Source organism: Sturnus vulgaris, chromosome 26 (assembly GCF_052056855.1).
Source record: "Sturnus vulgaris isolate bStuVul1 chromosome 26, bStuVul1.hap1, whole genome shotgun sequence".
Taxonomy (NCBI): domain Eukaryota; kingdom Metazoa; phylum Chordata; class Aves; order Passeriformes; family Sturnidae; genus Sturnus; species Sturnus vulgaris.
This window is the reverse complement of record NC_142268.1, coordinates 5,451,086-5,471,498: the sequence shown is the minus strand read 5'-3', so window position 1 is coordinate 5,471,498 and position 20,413 is coordinate 5,451,086. Positions and strand designations below refer to the sequence as shown.

General features: G+C 48.9%; 1 protein-coding gene across 3 annotated transcripts; it reads right to left on the bottom strand.

The window, feature by feature from the left end:
* Positions 1-872: 872 nt before the first annotated feature.
* TMPRSS9 (transmembrane serine protease 9) lies at positions 873-16,097 on the bottom strand. Of its 3 annotated transcripts, XM_088179308.1 has the most exons (18): positions 15,971-16,097; positions 14,066-14,193; positions 13,584-13,651; positions 12,977-13,152; positions 11,825-11,866; positions 10,689-10,860; positions 10,198-10,472; positions 9,886-10,022; positions 8,394-8,709; positions 7,410-7,581; positions 5,720-5,991; positions 4,897-5,033; positions 4,058-4,415; positions 3,853-3,969; positions 2,999-3,170; positions 2,422-2,687; positions 1,752-1,888; positions 873-1,283 (listed from the first exon to the last, which is right to left on the bottom strand). In XM_088179308.1, exons 1-18 carry the CDS (start codon positions 16,089-16,091, stop codon positions 1,122-1,124), a joined length of 3,228 nt encoding a protein of 1,075 aa, XP_088035434.1. In that variant the 5' UTR covers positions 16,092-16,097; the 3' UTR covers positions 873-1,121. The 3 variants fall into 3 exon arrangements, with proteins under 3 accessions (XP_088035434.1, XP_088035432.1, XP_088035433.1); XM_088179306.1 differs by lacking the exon at positions 15,971-16,097 and having other exon boundaries at positions 14,066-14,471; XM_088179307.1 differs by lacking the exons at positions 11,825-11,866; positions 12,977-13,152; positions 13,584-13,651; positions 14,066-14,193; positions 15,971-16,097 and adding an exon at positions 11,023-11,240.
* Between the last annotated feature and the right edge of the window lie 4,316 nt (positions 16,098-20,413).

The following is a 20,413-nucleotide window of genomic DNA, read 5'->3' as shown; positions in this document are numbered from 1 at the left end:
TTGTTCATGGGAGCATCCCACAGGTGTTCCAACCGTGAATCTGGACTCATCTGGAGCTGAGCCATGCCTGGAAGCCAGGTCTCCCACCTAGCTCGTGCTCTGTGTCAGAAAGTTGAGGCTTTTGCTGCCAGCGTGGTTGGGATGGAAGAAACCTCTTGCTGTGCCCAGATGCAGAGCTTAAAGCACCAAAAATAAGGAAGGGGTTTGGGGTAGGAGCAGCTATTCAGTTTTGGTGGCTGAATTGATGAAGTCTGCTCTGCCCAAGACTTGGCACATGAGCTCTGCCGCAGTTCTTTGCTTGTGAACAAAGTTGCCTATGTGTCTTATGCTGCTGGGACCTGACAAGTATACTTTGCACCACTATCTCAGCATGTCAAATTTTTCCCACCTAGCTTAGCCAGACAGTGGCTGTGTGGCCATGCCTTAATAGTTGCCAGTTTAATCACCTGTTACCTAATTTAAAAGGAGCTGCAGGGGGGTGAGTGAGAAGCCCCTCATAATACTCTAGTGCCAATGAGGGCCTGTGCAGTCTGAACTCCGAAGTGTTCTAGTCCTGCATTCTCTTTGGATCAAATGGTGAGCCAGGAGGTCACCACTGAGCTCTCTAGTAGCACACCCTAATTGGAAACAGCATCACACCCTTCCCAAAAGCTGCTGCACAGCACAACAGCTCCATCAAGTCAGTGAGGTCTGAAAGCTTCTGCAAGGGCATGACTTTGGGATGGGGCAAAGGTCACAAGTCTGTTGGCTTGGCTTTGGGATGACAGCTCATAGGCAGAGGTCAGGCAAACTCCATGAATCTTTGGCAGATGTTTCCAGCACCCATCCAACTAGAAAGGTCATGTTTTAATGTGCAGTATTATGGCCAGGTCTTAAGATGGGACAGGTTTCATTTATTTATAGAAAAGGTCTAGAATTTGTACCACTCTATGCAAAGCAGTTATCAAATGCCTTGGTATAACAACCAGCAGGCCACACAACACTGGCATTTGCTTAATACCTGCAAGGCCATCTTCACCCCTTTGCAACATCAGGAAAATGTACAGTAGCTGAGGGGTTAGTGCATCCTCTGGCAGTTATTCCTCTCATTCATCGCCTTCCCTGAGTGGTGAAATGCAGTTTCAGAGCTTGAGGTTCTGCACAATCCAGCCCTGGACAGCTGTGACTTTGGTGTAGACACCAGGGAAGTATGGCCTGGCACAGCCATAGCCCCAGCTTGTGATTCCTGCTAGAAACCACTTCCCTGAAGGTTCTTTACATGCCAGGGGCCCACCTGCATCACCCTGCAGAGAGAGGAAAAGGATCCAGTATCAAGCCACAGGCAGTGCAGCTCCCCCAGCTGTGAAACATTCTCTCTGGGGCATCGGCATTTGCTGTCCTGTTCCCCACTTCCCCAGGAGCCCCATTCCAAGCTGGAGGACTGCTCAGTGATGTACGTGCATGAACAATCTGAGGCTGGGATTCTGGAACATAGAAGAGTGTGTTTGGAGGTACAGTAGGGTCATGGAACAGGCTCCATGTGGTCTCTTACTTAGCATTACCTCTCTGTGTATTTACCTAACCAGGTTGGTGGGGCAAGCAGCATGAGGTGTATACAGGATGGACATGGATAAAAGCAGCATCCAGTTGATGGATGGACAGACAGCTGAGCTAGGGGAGGCAGGGCAGGGCAATCCTGAGAGCATATAGTCTAGGGACTTGGTGTGAGCTTTCTCTGTCCCAACTACAGCATTTGCTGCTCTTGCACTCACTGAACAGCTGTCGACGGTGCCCTGTGGGAAACCAGCACACAGCATCCTGCTGCTGATCTGGACAGGATAGAACTTTTTGCAGGCCTGGTCTCCAATGATGTTCACTGCTGCTTTTTGCAGATGCTTTGACATGAGACCTGAGGAGACAAGTATTGCTGTTAGCTGGGTGAAGAGTACATGAGAAACAGCAGCATGTGAAGAAGTGGGGTTTCTGCAGCCTTGCTTGCCAAAGGGAGAGACCTGCTCTGGGAAAGTGACTCATGCCTGGTTCAGCAGAGCAAACACAGGAAGGTCTCTTGGGTGTGTAGTTTGTCAGGCAGCTTGGCTGACCAGACACAAATGGTGGTCCTTGTACTGCAAGAGCACAGCTGAAGCAGCTGCTGTGAGGATGGAGAGCACAGTGGCTGGCATGTAGAAAGCTTGGGAAGGCTGCAAGAGGGCAGAGGTTTGATAAAATGGAAGAGTAGTGTGCGTGGTAGCTGGGGAAGAGATGATGGCAACACCAGGCCTTGCCCCGCTTGGTATCTTCTTGGCAGTGAGTGGCCTGGATGGGAGTGCTTGGGGTAGTGGTGTGGGAACTGCAGATGTTTGGGCTTGCAGTATTGCAGTGTAGGTGGCCAAGCATTGAGCTTGGCCATCATGCATATGGGAGGGCCCTCTCAGCCAGTACCTCCTTCCTTTGTGGAGCCCCAGCCTGTGATGAAGCATCTGGCCCCTTCATGGAAGATGTGAGAATTGTCTGGGAGACATATAGGTCTGATGGTGCTGCTGAATGTGACAGGTCTGCTTAGTTCCAGTAGTGCTACATCGTAGTCTAGGCTGTAGACGTTGTAAAAAGGGTGTTTGTAGATACGGAATATTTTCTCCATTTTGCCATCGATGCCACTCAGGAAGGGTGTTCCTAGAAAGGCCACCCACATTTTGGGGTCACTGTAACTGCAGAAAGACAGCAAACCTGGCTGTTAGGAGCACCGCCTCACAAGGAGGGCTATCCCTCCACTTGTGGGGCTGGCCACACCTTGGAGGTCAGGACCCCTGTCTCCACAACAGTGGGTGTACTCAGGCTTTGTTCCACCCATTCCTCTTAACACTTGCCTGTAGGGGCGTTTCTCTGATAGGGGGTGCATTCTTCCTGTGGGGCACAGCATCCCAGCCAGGGTGCTGGACCACAAGGGAGGGGAAGGGCAAGTTGGCTGATGGGACTGAGGCAAGAGCCAGCTGACTTAACTAGCTCATCTCAGACTTACATGTCAAAGCAGTGAGCTGCAGAGAGCAGCCACTGGTCAGCAATGAGGACAGCCCCACATTTGTGCTCCTTCTGTCGAAGCCAGAGACTGACTTGCCAGGGCCATTCTCCTCGAGCTGCACTGCTGCCACCCACGATCTTGCTGGAGGCCAGAGCAGTTGTTAAGCCACAGTCTGGAACAGAGGAAGAAGCACCATGGTTTTAAGTAACCATAAATGAAAGGAATGACTGCTTGCCTTCTATAACCTGTGCTGTGGGACAACCTTCTGGGGGAGTACGTACAGGGCAGTAAGATTTGATGAATTCAGTTCACCCAGCTGAGGCAAGGCTTGACAGACAGGGTATATTTTGCAGACTTGTTATCACAGATCACACCTTCCAGGGATGTGGTATATTGGGAGCGGATATTTGGATGGACTGTCTGAGGTATCACATGGCAAGGAATGTGTGGCCCAAAGTGCAGTCCCAGGGATGACAAGACACTTTTTGGGCTGCCATGTTGTGCAGAGCTATCTTGCCACTTTGTGCTACCACACTGACTGGCCAAAAGGCCTGTGTGCTGGGAAATGGGTTCTAATGTCTGTAGAAGAGGCCACACTTTCTGGCAGTAAATTTGGATCCAGCTCTGTCCTGGGGTGACTTTATGATGCTTGTATCCCCAGTTGTCTGTTCTGTTTGTGTTGGATATTGAGCTGGATATACAGCTTTATCTTGTTTTAGGCTCTGGCAGAGCTGGCCTAGGCCCCCAGTGTCTGTGCCCATGACAGCCAGTGTGAATATGGTGGGTGCCACTGTGGAATCTGGGTCATGTGAGGCACAGCTGGCAGCAGCCACGGGCTACAGGGGAGAACTCACCACAGTTGCGCTCGTCGAAGCCGTTGCTGCAGTCCACAACACCATCACATTCGGGATTTTCTTTTCCAATACACACCTTGCTGGAACACTTGAAAGTGAGGCTGGTACAAGGCACCACTGGAAGGCAAAAACCCATGGCATGCTCAGTACCCTCTATGCTGGAGGCCTCCTGCCAACATGTCAATGCATCAGTTATCAGTTTTACCTGGGGTTTGGGTAGGCTTGGCAGTCTCAGTTGTTCTCAGAGCTGTGGAAGTTTCACTCATGCTTGTGCTCATCTTCGTCCCCAGGGTGATTCTGCTGACTGCACTTGTAGGCATTGTGCTGGGCTGGGTAAAACTGGCTGTGATAGAAGTTCTAGGGATCGCTGAACTGGAAGGGATGCTTGTGCCACCACTGGGCAACTGGGAGATGGTGTCCAGGATCCAGTTTGTGAATTTGGTAATTCTGGAATACACACCAGGTCTCATAGCCTGGGCACAACCAAATCCCCAGCTCACGATGCCAGCAAGGTAAAACACTCCTGGGGTAACCTCACAGGCCAAGGGTCCACCTGAATCTCCCTGCAGAAGAAGCAAGGCAATGGCTGCTCAGTCCAATCAGGTCTGCCCCTCAGACACACCAGAAGGACTTAACTACCCCCAACTCTTCTTTCTCCAGCCTTGTGGCTCTGTCAGCTGTCATGGAGTGTGTATGCAGGGCATGAGTGTGCAGAAGTTGAAGCTAGGGTCAGTGGCTCAACCTGGCTCCTGTCAGCACATTTACACAGCTGCCACCAACTGCCACTGACTCGCTGCCACAAGAGACCTGCTTCATCCAGGATTTGTCTGGCCAGACAGAGTGGTGGGATGTTGGTTTAAGCCATTGGTGGAGCTTTGTTTACTTTTCTGGCTCTCCAAAGTAGTGGGCTGGGGCTTTTTGTGCTCAAGTACATGTGAATTACACAGCTGGATTACAGCAGCTCAGTAAATATTTCGCAAGGATCTGCTGAAGGCAGAGTTAGTTCAGCTTTCTAGAACAATCTACAGAGTAGAGAAATCCCACCTGGCATGAGTCTACCATCCCTTCCATGAAGCCAGCACAGATCATTCGATCAGTGAGGGAGAAGTTGTAGAGGAAGTTGCAGGTGTTCTGTTCTATGATGCCCACAGTTGCTTTCTGCAGGATCTCAGGCTTGGTGTCTGCATGAAAACCACAGAGTCAGTGACTGCAGCAAAGGAAAGGAACTAATGGCTTTTAGACTGACTCAACACGTATTTTGGGAAAACAGGCTCTAATCCCACATGGGAATCAAGTCCTATATAATCTGTTTTCTCTGCAGCCCTGAAGCTTGTGGCTCACACCAGGGTGCAGTTTTGTCTGTGCTAAGCATTCGGCTCACAGTTTGTGTCCCATGCTCCTGCAGAGCAGACTTCTTGTCAGCTGGACTTCTTTGGTAGCACATGCCACTCTCAGGCCTTTTCCCTATAGCTGGATCTTTGCTTATGCTCATTGCTTGGAACACCTCTGTGACTGAGAGGGGCTGCTGTGGCTGACATACCATCCTGCCAGGGCTGCAGCAGGCTCTGAGGCAAGCGCCTGACACTTGCTTAGCATGGTAGAGCTACTGAGGGCAGTCCAGGGTTTCTCCTGGTTCCCACCAAACTACTCTCTCCATTTTCTTCTTTGCTGGTGACTCCTAGGTAACTGTGGTTTAAGGTAGTGCTCTGTGTGCCTTTATTCTTATGTTTCTATCAGTTCCTGGCTTTTCCTTTTACTGATCCCTGTCCTATACATTCCCAGGACTGTGGGTCACAGTGGCACAGGCTTTGCTGCTCAGGGTATCACTGCTCCAAGGCAAATCAGCAGGTAATGCATTACTGCTTACCATTCCCTTCCTGGAGGTCACCCCATCCAGAAATGAGGCATTTCTTGCCAACAGGAAACTTCTGCACGGCAGGTGGGAGGCACACAGGCTGTATGTATTTGTTGAAGGTAAGAGGTCTTGCCAGTTCAAGTACAGCCACATCAAAGTCCAGAATCATGGAGTTGAAGAGGGGATGTGGGATCACTCTTGTTACATTGACTTTCACTGCATTCTCATCTGTTCCATTTAGTGATGTTGTTCCCACATAGGCTTCGATCTCTTCTGGCACTGTCCTGCAAATACATAAACTTAAATGTGCATACTCACACACTTATGCCTGGCATGAATTCTGACATTAAAATTGCAGCTTTACATGATCAGCATGCAGCAGAGCAGCCCTGCTAAGTCAGGCCCAAAGAACTGTTTCCAGAAGTGGCACCTTACAGCAGTGGATATTACCTGAAGAGCAAATAAATATGTAAGAATAATCCTCTCTTCACGTCCAGAAATTTGTGATTTTGTGTTCTGGCACACAGGTAGTGTCTCTGTATTCAGTAGGTCTTGCTTGATTTTTTTGGTATTATTTGGATTTTTCTAAAGTTGTGTTTTGTTTTTTTTTAACTCCAGGTGAATTTTAAATATTCATTTTAATGACATTTATTTTAAAAGCTGCTTCCTTTTGACTGTTTTCCACCTGCTCTTGGTGATTATTTAGTATCTTAAAAAGACAGTCAAAAGACATTCCCTAAACACTGTACCGTTCATTATTGTACAGTCCCATCAAACATTGCCTTCCTGTTAGTTATTTCTTTTCCCAGGTCTAGTCTGATCTATTTTGTTGTGCTTGTTGTGATGCTGCTCCACACCCAGCTCATCCCTGAGCCTTGTGTACACATAGTGTTACTCTTGCCCTCCCTGTGATGTTGGAGCAGTTGATGTGCTGTGCATTACCAGCAACATCCTGCTCATCTCCCTTGTTTTTTTACTGCATTCCTGTGCTTGTTAACTGCCCCGCCACAAAACTGCTGCTCTCAGGGCAATATCCACGTTTTTGACCTCTTGCTTTGAATCGCAACAGCTGATGGAGACTCATCCTCATTCACAGGCAGACACTGCTGCTTTTGCTGTGTGCTTCATTTCACACTTGCCTATCTTGCATTTCACTTGCTCCTTTATTGCCCAACTGTTTAATGCATGAAGTTGTCTTAAAATCCTTCAGAGTTAGTAACCCACCTTTTCTGCCTTCAGGAATTTATTCTTGACAAGCATTATCTTCTTGCTACTAATTTCTTTATCTAGGCTACTTATAAATAAGGGCTTGGGTTCTTGCAGTTTAACAGAACTATGCAGGATTGAACTGACCATTTTCCCTTTACCAGCTGACCATGTGTCTCTATTTCATATATTACAGACAATTTTTTAAGGTTAAGTTTATTAAAGAAACTCTTGTGGCACCTTCTCCCACTCCTCTTAGATGTGTTGTCCTTGCTCCCTGCTCAGTTGCTTTAACCTTTCTCTGCCTCATTCCAACCTCCACACACACTTCTTTTTACTGTGAATATTTAATTATAGCAAAAATTAATGTCCAACATGCTTGGACATGTGTTCTTGATTTCCAGTTCTTGGCAGGAGTGCCACACTGTGGATTTGGCTGTGCAGCTCTGTGCCAGTGGGCAGGTCAGCTGGAGCAGGGGCAGGGATGGGCTCTTACTCATTGAAGCAGTGAGCTGCTGACAGCAGCCAGCGGTCTCCAATGATGGTGGCTCCACAGAAATGTCTTGAGTCTTCTTTCAGACTGACTTGCCAAGGGATCTCTCCTCTGGAAGCATCTGTTCCTCCCACAATCTTGCTGGGTTTAGAGAAGCCGGGTCGTCCTCCACACTCTGAACAAAAGTCAAAGCATGACTTGTGAGTATTCCTAGCAGAAGAGAAGAGACTTTGCTCTCTCTAACCAGTAAGCCTTAGCAGGAACAGGTTAGGGCTGAGATGTAAGACAACTACTCAAGCCCTGTCGGCTGGTAGTGGCAATGCCTGATGGTGGCCATGTACAGCTGGACTTTCACACAAACTGCTGTTCTGCATCTTGCTCTTGGCAAGTCATGAATCCTGGGCCTTTCTTGAAGGCAGAGTAATCATTAGCTCCATGCCTCTTAGCCTTGCCATTCCAGATAAAAAGTTTATTCTAGATTTAGAAAAATACCCTTCATTTTCATCTCCTTGCAAAGTTGCTGGGAGGGCTCCTTGGAATGGAGAGCTCATCTTGCAGACACCTGCCCTCCTTCCTTTCAGGGAGAGATGCATGGCTGCTGTGAAGAGGCAGCCATCACTTTTGAACTGCTGGGTGCTCCTTAAGTGGCAAGCAAAAGTGATCAACAGGTAAAAGACTGTCAGATGCTGCTGTGCCTTAGTGACCTGTTCTGGGCCTGCCAGAGCAGACCAGTTACACAGCAAGATTACACAGACAGTCACAAAAGCAAAGGAGTGCATGGAACTGCAGAGGTACTGAGTGACTGCCAGGCTGCTCTGGACTGAGCCAGGGCAGCTGTATAATGTTACTTGTGCCTTAGCACTTAGGTGAAGTTGTGTGGCTCACCCTACAAAAGGTCAGCTTAGGTCAGCAGAGGAACAAACGTCATGTTTGAACCTGTACCTGCCACTCTGCCTGCCAAGGTGCACCTGCTGTGGGTGCTCATACCTCGTGGTCTTGCTGCAGTCACTGGCCTGCTGGCAGCTGGGGCTGGTGAGGTGGTAGGGGTTGCTCCGGTGGTGGTGTTGAACTCTTCAGTGTTGACCATGTTACTGTTAGTACTAAAGTGTACTGGAGGAACAGTATGGGCTATGGAGGTAGGGAAGGCAGAAATAGCATCCAAGATCCAGTCTCTGAGTTTGGTAACACGTGTGTAAACCCCAGGCCGCCTGGCTTCAGCACATCCAATACCCCAACTCACAATTCCCGCCAGGAAAAACCTGCCAGATGGTTCTTGGCAAACCAGGGGCCCACCAGAGTCACCCTGCAAGAGAAGCCAGATGGTGAGCTCTCCCTGGGGATGCACTGAGCTTGCCCTGGCCACCCTCAGCATCCCTCTACCAGCTGGAGTCTCTGTCCCTGTGTATCCTAACTCACTTCATCTTTGTTCCAACCTAGTGATGAGTGGAGCATCTCTGTGCTGGCCTTTGGGTGTTCCTCGATTTGGGCACACCATCCTGCTATAACACAGAAGCCTTGTACCTTTTATATGCCAGAAGAACAAAGGACACCATCTGTAAAATCTAGGATTTAGCATTTCTACTGCTTTAACAATTTGTTAAACCTCATAAAGATTAATCCAGCAGTCCATACAAGGCCAGATAATGGGTGTTCATTGCCTGATAAACAACCCAGGGAGACCACATTAATGCATCAGGTTTTCTTGATTTGGTCTATGGTTCCCTGGTCAGTTCTTGGTTTTTGTGGGGCCCTGTGATGGAGATGTGGTGTCTGTGAAGTTGGTAATGCCTTCTGGGGATAAGATTGCTCTAGATCAGTAATGAATACCCAGATGGGTCGTGTTCATCACTCAACCTTGAATCTTCAATTCTTGGCCCCTTTTCTGGTGTTTGTGCTGTATTTGGTGCAGAAATATGAAGCGCTACCACCAGAAAAGTGCAGATTTGCTTAGCTGGTTTCTGTTGGTTTGAAGAGTCCTACCAAACCACAGAGACAGACCTGGAAATCACAGTTCTCCTTTCTCTGTACCATGAAAGGCAGGCCTGTCTCTAGCTGACCACTTGCAGTTCCAAGATGGATAAAAGCTAACTAAAAAAACCATTCTATTGTTCACCAAAAACTGTTGTGTATGTTTTAGTTTCCACTGCTGCCTTCTGCCCATCTGGATTTTGATCTGAAGACCTGTGTGGAATATTGGTAGGGCCAGCTCTGATAACAGCTGAGGAAGAAGAGAGAAGTAGTTAATTAGCTGAAAGAGCCCCTTAAACAACAGTGCCCTGCTCTAAGCAGTAGAGAACATATCCTCATTTGTGTCTTCTGCAGTCACTGATCTGTGCTTGGGTCCAAGGCACAGCCTCAAACCTCAATGGGAAACAGTGACCATAGTGTCAGTTCTGCTTCTTGAATTCTCACTTGGTGCATACTGGGAGGAAAAAGCCTTATGCAGGCAGATGTGCTGTCTTCTCTGGGCAAAGCTTACCTGGCAAGAGTCGACTTTCCCCTCCAGGTAGCCAGCGCACATCATCCTGTCTGTGAGGACATGGCTGTAGAGACTGGAACATAGGTTCTGGTCTAGGAGCTCCACTGTTGCTTTCTGCAGGAACTCAGGTTTTACCACTGAATGGGAAAGAATGGTTGTGAGCTCAGTGCAGGGAGCCCTGCACAGGATCAGCAGCTCAGGGTGCAGCCCACTCCAGCTGGCCAGAGCAAAGTCCGAGTTCCCCTCCCCGAAGCCTTCTGCCCCACTCACACCCCACCATGTCTCCTCTGCTGCCTGCCATGCTTTGCTTACAGAAATCCTCCTTGAGGTAGCCCCAGCCAGAGATAAGGCACTTCTTGCTGGTGGGGAAGTGATGGCCAGCATCTGGCAGGCACACGGGCTGGATGTACTTAGTGAAGGTCACAGGTCTCTTCAGCTCCAGCACGGCCACATCATAGTCAGCTGTGTCAGCATTGTAAGAGGGGTGTGGGATGATCTGTGAAATGTCCATTTTCACTGCACTGCTGTCAGAGCCTCTGAGGGAGGTGGTCCCTGTGTAAGCTGCCCACATGGCAGGGTCCTGAAACCTAGAGGAGAGGCAGTGGGGGCCATGTGAGCCTGCAGCCACAACATTGTCCTGCAAACCCAAGCTGCCTCCTGCCCATCCTGCCATCCACTCCAAGAGTGATGGAAACTCCTCATTCTCCCCGTGATGGGGCTGAGTGGTGCAGTGGGAGCTTCAGCAGATGTGGCAACGTTTGGAACAGGAATGGAGGGTGGAAGGTGGCATGACTAAGACTTACTCAGTAAAGCAGTGAGCAGCAGACACCAGCCACTTCTCAGTGAGGATTGCAGCACCACAAAAGTGCTCATTGTTCTCTCGCAGGCTCACTTGCCACGGGAACTCCCCTCTGGACGCCTCTGAGCCTCCAACTATCCTGCTGGCTGTCTTCATGGCAGGGCGACTGCCACAGTCTGAAAGGGAGGAGAAAGCCAGGGCATCAGGATCCTGCCACTGCACCCCAGCAACATGCTCTTGGGGGCAAGTGGGAAAAGCTGCTTCAGCTCTGTGTGTGCTGCTGGCATATGCTGAAGCAGCAGGATAGTACTTGGAATGGCATAGGGCAGCCTTTTAACCTGCAGGCTTGGGGAGAGCACTGCAAAGCACTGGGCCATCACAGCATCCTCCCTGAAGCTCTTCTAGAACAAGAAACTGTAGAGCAGCATTCTGACTAGTTCGACAAGCTCAGCTACTGCCTCATGATGAGCTACCAGCAGCTCATGGGCATGTGGCTCTTGTCCATTGTGCTAGCCCACCAGGAAGGTGGACCTTGATACAATCCATCACAGTTAATGGGAACAAAGTGTTTCCAGGGCACAGTTTCCCTCATCCTGACGCAGCCATTTACTATTGGCTTGAAAAATCATGTCATATCCTTGGCTCTCTTCCATGCCTGAGAGCCAATGGTGTTCCACCTGTCAAGGTCTGCCAGTAGAGGGTTGTGGCCGGCCTCTATGTCCAGGAGAGCTGCTGTGGGAGATTTAGTACAGCCTGTTTGGCTGTCACATTCAGGGCTTTCTTTACACATACTGGATGTTGGAGCAGGTGACCGCCTGTCTCAAGGGCAGCTCCCTGGGGACAGCAAGGTTTGAATCACTCATGTCTTTTGTAGTCCACACAGCAACTCTACCCTTGCTTCCTCAGGGGCAACCACCATTGTATCCTTGTCCCTCTGCTCCCTGGCTGCCCCAGAGTCCCTGCAGGATGGTGCTGGGAACAGAGCTGCAGCTTGTTTTGAGCTTGCAGGCCCAAGGGCCTGCAAGGCTATGAACAAGATGGGGCCCAGGCACCTTTTGTATCTATATCCAGGCTGCTGGTGAGGAAGAGGAGGAGGAGGCTGCAGAGTGCAAGCAGTTTTTCCTGCTACCTGGCTCTTACCTGATTTCAGTCCAGGTCTGTGGGAAGACACCTTGTTGGGACCTGGGACAAAGAGGAAGGAATCAGGATCAGCAAGGGCAGGGCAGCCCAGCCTCGGGTTCTGGAGCTGTGTTCCTGGTCTGGGGCTGCCATAGGCTTTGCTGCATCTTCCTCTCCTGCCTGGCTATCTCTTTGCCCACCTGTGGCCAGTGTGAGGTGAGGCCCAGGTCCCTACTGGGGACCTCTGCTCTGCCACGGGGCAGGGGAGGAGCAGCTCCCTACTGCCCTGCAGGCTTTGGGGTGACTCCACGTGCAGAGAGAAATTCCCAAAAGCTGTGGCAGTGAGCTGACTCTCAGGAGCAGACTGGGGCTGAAGCTATGCAAGGCTGTTTGCCTAAAGCCAAGAGGACTCTCAGCACCTTCCAAACACCTTCCATTTGGGCAGCACAAGGCTCCCAAAGCTCCAGGGATGCTGCCCATTGTGGCAGAGGGTGCAGAGGGAGCTGCAGAGGAGCCCACACCTTCTTGAATCCCAGGCTCATGGGTTTTTTAAATTGGAGTCCTATGGTCACATGTGACTCCATCGTCACAGAGGAAAGGAGAATTTCTTGTCAGGTGGTTTCAGAGAGTAATTCAAATATGAGAAATAGCAACCTGAGCTGTAGATATTGCTACAACTCTGAGGTCTGTATAAGGGCTGCTGTGCAGGTACAGACAACCCAGCCATTAGCCTCCTGGAGCTTTATTTGCTGTCCCTCAGACTGATTCCAGGTGCTGCAAGAAAAGCCAGAGCAGTTGCAATTTATGCTTTAGCCTCTGTCGTTGCTGTGGGCCCCTCATGATGCTCTTGCAGCACAGAGCAGCAGGACAGCGTTAGTGTTGGTGGGGTATTTGGGGACCCCATAAATATCTGTTAAGCAGCAGCCAAGATCTAGGCTGGTTTCTGCTGTTGTCTGGTGAAGCTGGAACAGCTGGGAGCCAGGTAGATCATTTTAGCACTTTGCTGGGTGACTGGCAGCACCCCCATTTCTAACACTGCTGCTGGGCAGGAAGCCTTGACTAGACATCCAGAGCTAAAGGCCTGCAGGAGTTTGGCCAAGACCAACAGTGGCTTAGCTGTGTGACCTTGGGTGCCAGCAGCCACAGCACAGGGGAGAGGCAGCAGGGCCATACCTGTGAGAGAAGCTGAGGAGATGGTCCCGTAGGCAGTCAGGGAAAAACCCTGCCTGTGCAGGGCAGCTGCCAGCCCATGCCTGAGAGCTTCCTCCTCCAAGGTAGAGCTCAGGGGTTGGGAATCCTGCGGGGTGAAGAGCAGGCGGAAATGGACGATCACGCCGGAGTTTCCATTCCTACTGGGAGACAGAGAATTAAGGGGGACCTTGGCTTCATGGTCATTACAAGGGACAGGTTCCTGTGCCAGCTGTCTGCAGGGAACTCAAAGGAGACAAATCTTATTCTTAATATTTTGATTCTTAATAGTTTAAGGTTTCACTGGAGATGTGCTCTGGGTTGAAGTGGTCAGTTGAATTTTTTTCCTTTGGCCCAAAGCTGTGGTTGAACAAAATTCTTTTCTTCTGCCTTTCTGACTGCATTTCCAAATGAAAGAATCCAGAACATTGTTGCAATCCCAGATGAAAATCCAGCCTTGACAAAAAACTATTTTCTCTTTGTACTAGCTTTGAACAAGAGTACAGGAGTGAGTTCACCTTCTTGGTGAGGCTTGTCAGAGTGCCCTGAAACATGAGCTGCAGGGTCTGCAGAGACAGCTGTCTACACTCACCTGTAGCCCAGGATGGTGCAACCAGTGCAACTCCAGTTCAGCTGGGAGTCTTGGAGACTGGACAGAAACTGCAAAACAAAGAGTGATGGTCACACACTTACTGGATCCCAAGGAGGTGGGAATAGATGCCTGGGATTTTGCTGGAATGTGGAGCTGTTGATGCATGGTCTCTTGTCTCTGTAAGCAGAAGCACCAATGTCCAGCTCATATGTAACCTTTTTCCCACTCTGGCTTTTAGGACATGAGGTAGTACATTCTTTTTTTATGCCTTATCTCGTTTGCAAGGAAACACACATTTCCCACTCCATGAATGTCTCTCATGGCCCTGACAGGGCCTCTCAAAGTACAGTTCAGCCCCATAGTGTACCCTGCTGATGTTTAAGAAGTCCTAGTTCTCCTCCTGCCCTTGGCATTCAGATTCTGCTGGTGCTACCACCACAGTATTTCACAAGTGTTTTTCCAGAAGGCCCGGATCAACTCACCAGCCTCTCAAGAGCAGGTGTCAGCACCCTGTAGTAGTCCGAGTTCTCCATCTGTAAGCTGCTGTTGAATGTGATTCCTTGCAGCTCCACTGTATGCTCAAAGCTGGCCTCTCCCATGGAATGGCAGGCTGCCAGAAAGGGAAGGTGTCTGTCAGAGGCAGGCAGCTTTCCTCATGGCTTTGCAACGTGGATATCATCATGTCCTTCAAATCTCCTGGTTTTAGCAGGTTGACTGTCCCTGACCTTCCCAGCTGCCTCAAGGGTGCCCTATAACCAGACTGGGATACCCAGCACATGTGCAGTAATAGCATTTTGCACTGAACTCGTTTGAACTTGAAAATAGTGGATTTTTGTCAAACCTGAGACAGAAATTCATTAACAGATGGGTACAGCCTGGCAAGCTGAGATTGGCCCTATCCTTGCAGGAACAGCCTCGGGAAAACTCTGCTGGGTCCTGAAGCCAGCTCAGAAACTATGACTGTAAAGGTGGGACCTGTCAGTCATGTTACACTGGGGTCCTCACCGGGGTGCTGGCCTGAGGTGGCATCTGGCCATGGGGCAGCAGAAGCAACAGGAGGGAGGTGGAAGAGGGAATGAGATGGTGGTCATGCTCTGGAGTGGGACAGTAAAACAGGCAGTGTTCAGTGGCTGCAAGTGGTCGAGATAGGAAATAGCAGAGGCAGAAAGGTGCAGTGACAAGAAATTTCAAAGTCACAGAGAGAGATTACAGGACAGAATCATAGAATCATGGAATTGTTTAGATTGGAAAAGACCTCTGAGATCATCGAGTCCAATCATTCCACCAGCACTGCCAAGACCACCACTAACCCATGTCCCCTAATGCCACAACTACGTTTCTTAAATCACTGCAGGGATGGGGGTTCCACTACTGCTCTGGGCAACCTGTGCCAGGGTGGGACAGCCCTTTCAGTGAAGAAATTTTCCCAATATCCAATCTTAAACTCCCCTGGGCCACCTTGAGGCCTTTTCCTCTTTCCTGTCCCTGTTCCCTGGGAGCAGAGCCCGATCCCCCCAGCTGTCCCCTCCTGTCAGGGAGTTGTGCAGAGCCACAGGTTCCCCCTGAGCCTCCTTTTCTCCAGGCTAAGCCCCTCCAGCTCCCTCAATTGCTTCTGGTGCTTCAGCCCCTTCCCCAGCTCCGTTCCCTTCTCTGGACATGCTCCAGCCCCCCAATGTCTTTCTTGTCATGAGGGGTCTAAAACTGAACACTGAATTTGAGGTGGGGCCTCAGCAGTGCCCAGCACAAGGGGGGCAGTCACTGCCCTGGTCCTGATGGCCACACTATTCCTTCAGCAGATCAACATCCCACCCAGCTTGAGTTGTCTGTGAACTGACTGAGGGTGCCCTCAATCCCCTCATCCAGACCATTGATAAAGATATTAAACAGAGCTGGCCCCAAAGTGGCCCTGAGGAACACCACTGGTCACCAGTATCCAGCTGGATGTGACTCCATTCACCACCACTCTCCAGGCCTGGTCATCTAGCTGGTTTTTACCCATTGAAGAGCACACTCATCCAAGCCATAACCAGCTAGTTTCTCCAAGAAAATGTTTATGGGAAATGGTGTTAAAGGCTTTACTGAAGTTGAGGTAGACCAGATTCAGACCCTTTCCCTCATTCACTAGGCAGGTCATCTTGTGATAGAAGGACATCAGATTGGTCAAGCAGGAAAGGAATAGAGCATATGTATCATGGGACACTGAAGATAAAGTGTTCCAAACTCACATATTGGGAATATGAGCCAATAACCGCTCTTATAGTTTTTGTTCATCGTGCAGAAAGGTGTCTGCATTTTGTCCTCAGTAGGAGGATTTTGAGCATTTTTGCAGTGCAGACCACTTCTCTTTTGGAGCTAAACTGAAAGAATGTACCTGGCTGCAGACTCACCCAGCAGGAGCCCCAGGCAGAGGGCTGCTGCGCTGCCCACCACAGCAGCAGCGGTCACCTTCCAGCAGCAGGGCCCCAGTCTCCTTCTCTGGGTGCCTTGCTCTGGCTTTATCTGGTCCATGCTTTCTGAGCAGCTCTACAGATGGGCTCTGTAATTAAAAAGAAGAGGAGGAAAATGATAAGACTGGGATGAAATTTGTCATGCCAGCTAAGGTTACCCCAGGAGCTCCAAACAAGAATTGTCCCTGAATGTGCCTTAGGCTGAAATCAGGGGATTCAAGTTGTAGGACCTGAACTCATAAACCATAGTGGCTCCTCCCTGCCTGGTTCCCCTTCTCTGTCTTCCTAGGAGGCCACCACTGACTAGTGGTGCTCATTGTGTTCATGTTCACAGTGGCCATGGCCAGTCTGATGCCTCCATCTCCTGTTCTGCACAGGCTCTGGATGAATCCTGAGCCAGTGTCCCAGCAGCACAGAACCTGCCAGGCAGCACCCTGTACCTGCTCTTCAACAGGTAGTAACCCAGGTCTGCTTAGCAGCAGGGTTTCCTGGTCCTACTGCCCACAGTGCCAGGGTGAACAGATACCTAAGCTCTTAGCAAGGGCAGACTAGCAAGGGGCCTGACGTCTTGGCTTGCTCCTTCTGCCTTAGACATCACCCCTCATAATGATCCTAAACCCAGCAAGTGTCACTAGGGGATGCTTTGGTGCTGCTCAGGAGTCATGCAGCTTAGTAACAGGTAGAAGAGTTGACCTGTAAAGTTTAGCATTTATCTCAGAGTAATCTTACAGGTCTGCAAACATGACTATACTGCAGTCACATCCTTAACATGAAACTTCTGTCTGAAAAGACAGCTGTGGAGAGAGACCTGCCTGGGACTCTGGATCGTGAATGGACCAGACCTAATTGCCACTGAATACTTCACCCTGTAGTTGTTTATGAGGCAGATTCCAGGGTGAGGTTTCATCTAGCCCAATGCTATTCCACATTTTTTGCAGGAATTTTGGAAGAATTATAAAATCACAGTGAGTGGCAAAGCCCACTACAGCATTTAGCTGAGAGCTCCCAATGCCTAGTAATGCAGAGCAATTAATATGTCCTCTGATTACAGCTTTGCTGCTACCCTGATGGAAGGAGATTCTCCTTCCCTGTGGCCAGCACTGGCACTGGTGCTTCAAGTATTTTACCTCAAGTGGTCCTGCACCAGAAGCAAAGCCCCTTCATGTCACCTTTCCTGCCACCACCTTTTCCTGGCCTTTGCTAGACTGGTTTCAGTGTGTCAATGCTTTTCATGCACTGAAGATGCTCAGATGGGATATGGTGCTCCAAGTGTGAATTAAAAATGCCAAAACCAGAAAGAATATCTGTCTTGTTTTTTTTTCTCTGCAGTCTTGCTAGTACAAGCCAGAGTATATTTGGCCTTTATTTGCACATCATCAACAATTGCATATCACTAGGAATTAAACCAGACTGTAATATTCACAGTTATTACATCATTTAGACAAGTTAGTATCTGCAACAAGCCTGATGAGACAAGGAGGGGCACTGATTTCCTGGGGTCCTAAAATGTATTAAATTACTGTATTAATATTTCTCATTCATAGGCAGAAAGGACACACAATCCTTCTGTTCAAAGTGGCAGGATGAAGCTGTCTCAGACAATTTTTGTGGTCAGAGTGGAAATCCACAGAAGTCTAACCTGCTTGGCCAAGGTTCCAGAGCTCCTCAGCTTCAGAGTGAGTTTTTTGAGTACTCAACCTCTAACTGTTGGGAGTCTCAAATTTACAAGAGACACCAGAAAAGCCTTGGCAAGGCACAATCACCTCTCAAACTTACTCTGTCTTAATATCGACAGCGTCAAGAGTATAAAATCCATACAGCTCTTCCTTCCTCAGTTCCAAAGTCTGTTCTGCTGAGGGACATCTCACCTGGTCACTTGGTACCCACTCAGGCGGTGCCGTGAGAGGTTGGGCTGACACAGCAGCGATACCCTACTGCTGTAAATCAGACTGTGACTTCAGAGAAGCTGCAGAGCAACAGCCTTTTCTAATGTAAATGCATCCAGCAATGAAAGGAAGAGGAAAGGGACACAGGGAAAAGCAGTTCCCTGTTTCAGAAGAGCTTTTCAGTGTTTTCCAAGAGGCGTCAGCAGCTCTTTAAACTGAAGGTTCCAGATAAGAGATTTTAGAAGGTCACTTCTTTGTGAGGCAACAGACAGAGAGAAAGGGGAGTGGAGGGAAGAGTCTGTCCAAGATGCCTCTTTTTTTCTAGCAGACATCCAAATATTCTTTTTCAGCTGTAACTGAGCCTGGCACAGATTGGCACTGTGGCCCCTGGGTTCTGCTAACAATATCTCTGTTTACAATTCAGCTCTGGCTAGGGGAGACAAGTAGGGAACCTTATTTCCAGTGGTCCTTGTGGCCTGAATACATACAGATGAGGAATCTCTCCTTCCCCCTTTTGGTAGGTTTTGGAGTCTCTGTCCCGCTTGCAGTGTGCTGAATGTGGGCACTCAGAAATCTAGTTCAGATGTGCTGACCAGTGCAACAGTGGACTACAATGGACCTCAAAGGTAGGACAAATGCATCTGAGAAAAAAATAAACGTTGCAGACAAAATTGGCTCTGCCTTATTGTTTTTTTGACAATACAATCTTAGTTGCATGTAAAAGTCATACTACAATAAAAGGTACTTGGAACCCTTGAAAGAAGTGTGTATTGCAGAGGCATTTTAACTGGAAAGAAGACTATTTAGAGAGAGGGAACCTTTCTACTTCCCAAAACAATCAAAACTTGTCTTTGGGCTCCCTTTTAGCATATGGAAAGATTATTTTCTTTTGGTGTCAGTGGTGTGACTTAAAAAAGAATTTTAAAAGCATGTAAATGGAAAGCTCATTTTGCAAGAGCAAAATAGAAATTGCAAATTTTTTTTGTTGAAAGATAATAAGGATCATCTATAAATGCATAGTGGAGATCTGTGGCAAGAAGCTATACACTCTGGCATAAAATCAGATGACAAAAAAGTAAATTTTGTTAGTGGAGCAGAAATTACGAGAGTATTAACAGTCATGAGTTTCCAGTAGGAATATTGAGAAGTAAAAGCACATTTATGCTTTCTTGTCAGCTTATAAATTGTGAGTGGTTATAAAATATAATGCCCCTGACAGAAGGGTGTGGGGAACTCTGACCTAAGAGAGTCCCCACACCAGTGGGGCATCTTCTCACTGTTACATTTTAGCAGAGAAGGCATGTCTCCTGTGCAGCACAGAGTCAGCAAGAGCTGTCCTCCAGACTGTCACCATCTCTGGATGTCCCTGAGGATCTGCCAAAGTACTGGGAGATGGCCACCACCCCCAGCACTCTTGCTCTTGCAGCTCTCTTGCTGCTTGGCAGCCCAGGGTTTGTTTCCTCCACAGAAGTCTGAGTTTTGCTCTAGGACAGCCTTGAGTCATTACACAGGATTTCCTTGGAGGATGGATTTTATTTCTCAGCTGGTTCGAGTAAGGAAATTGTAAAATACAAAATGATATTGAAAAAATAATCCTTTGCCTAATTAGCCAAACTGTCATTAACACACCCACGCTTCTCATCAAGGAAGACAAGTAGCAAGTGTGTATGTGTGTGATCCCATGTGTGTGTGTGATAACATGTGTGTGTGTGATCCCATGTGTGTGTGTGATCTCACGTGTGTGTGTGATCCCATGTGTGTGTGATCCCATGTGTGTGTGATCCCATGTGTGTGTGTGATCTCACGTGTGTGTGATCCCATGTGTGTGTGATCCCATGTGTGTGTGTGATCCCATGTGTGTGTGATCCCATGTGTGTGTGTGATCCCATGTGTGTGTGTGATCTCACGTGTGTGTGTGATCCCATGTGTGTGTGTGATCTCATGTGTGTGTGATCCCACGTGTGTGTGATCCCACGTGTGTGTGATCCCATGTGTGTGTGATCCCATGTGTGTGTGATCCCATGTGTGTGTGTGATCCCATGTGTGTGTGTGATCTCACGTGTGTGTGTGATCTCACGTGTGTGTGTGATCTCACGTGTGTGTGTGTGTGATCCCATGTGTGTGTGTGATCCCATGTGTGTGTGTGATCTCACGTGTGTGTGTGATCCCATGTGTGTGTGTGATCCCATGTGTGTGTGTGATCTCACGTGTGTGTGTGATCCCATGTGTGTGTGTGATCCCATGTGTGTGTGTGATCCCATGTGTGTGTGATCCCATGTGTGTGTGATCCCATGTGTGTGTGTGATCCCATGTGTGTGTGATCCCATGTGTGTGTGATCCCGTGTGTGTGTGATCCCATGTGTGTGTGTGATCCCGTGTGTGTGTGTGATCTCACGTGTGTGTGATCCCATGTGTGAGTGATCCCATGTGTGTGTGATCCCATGTGTGTGTCATCCCATGTGTGTGTGTGATCTCACGTGTGTGTGTGATCCCATGT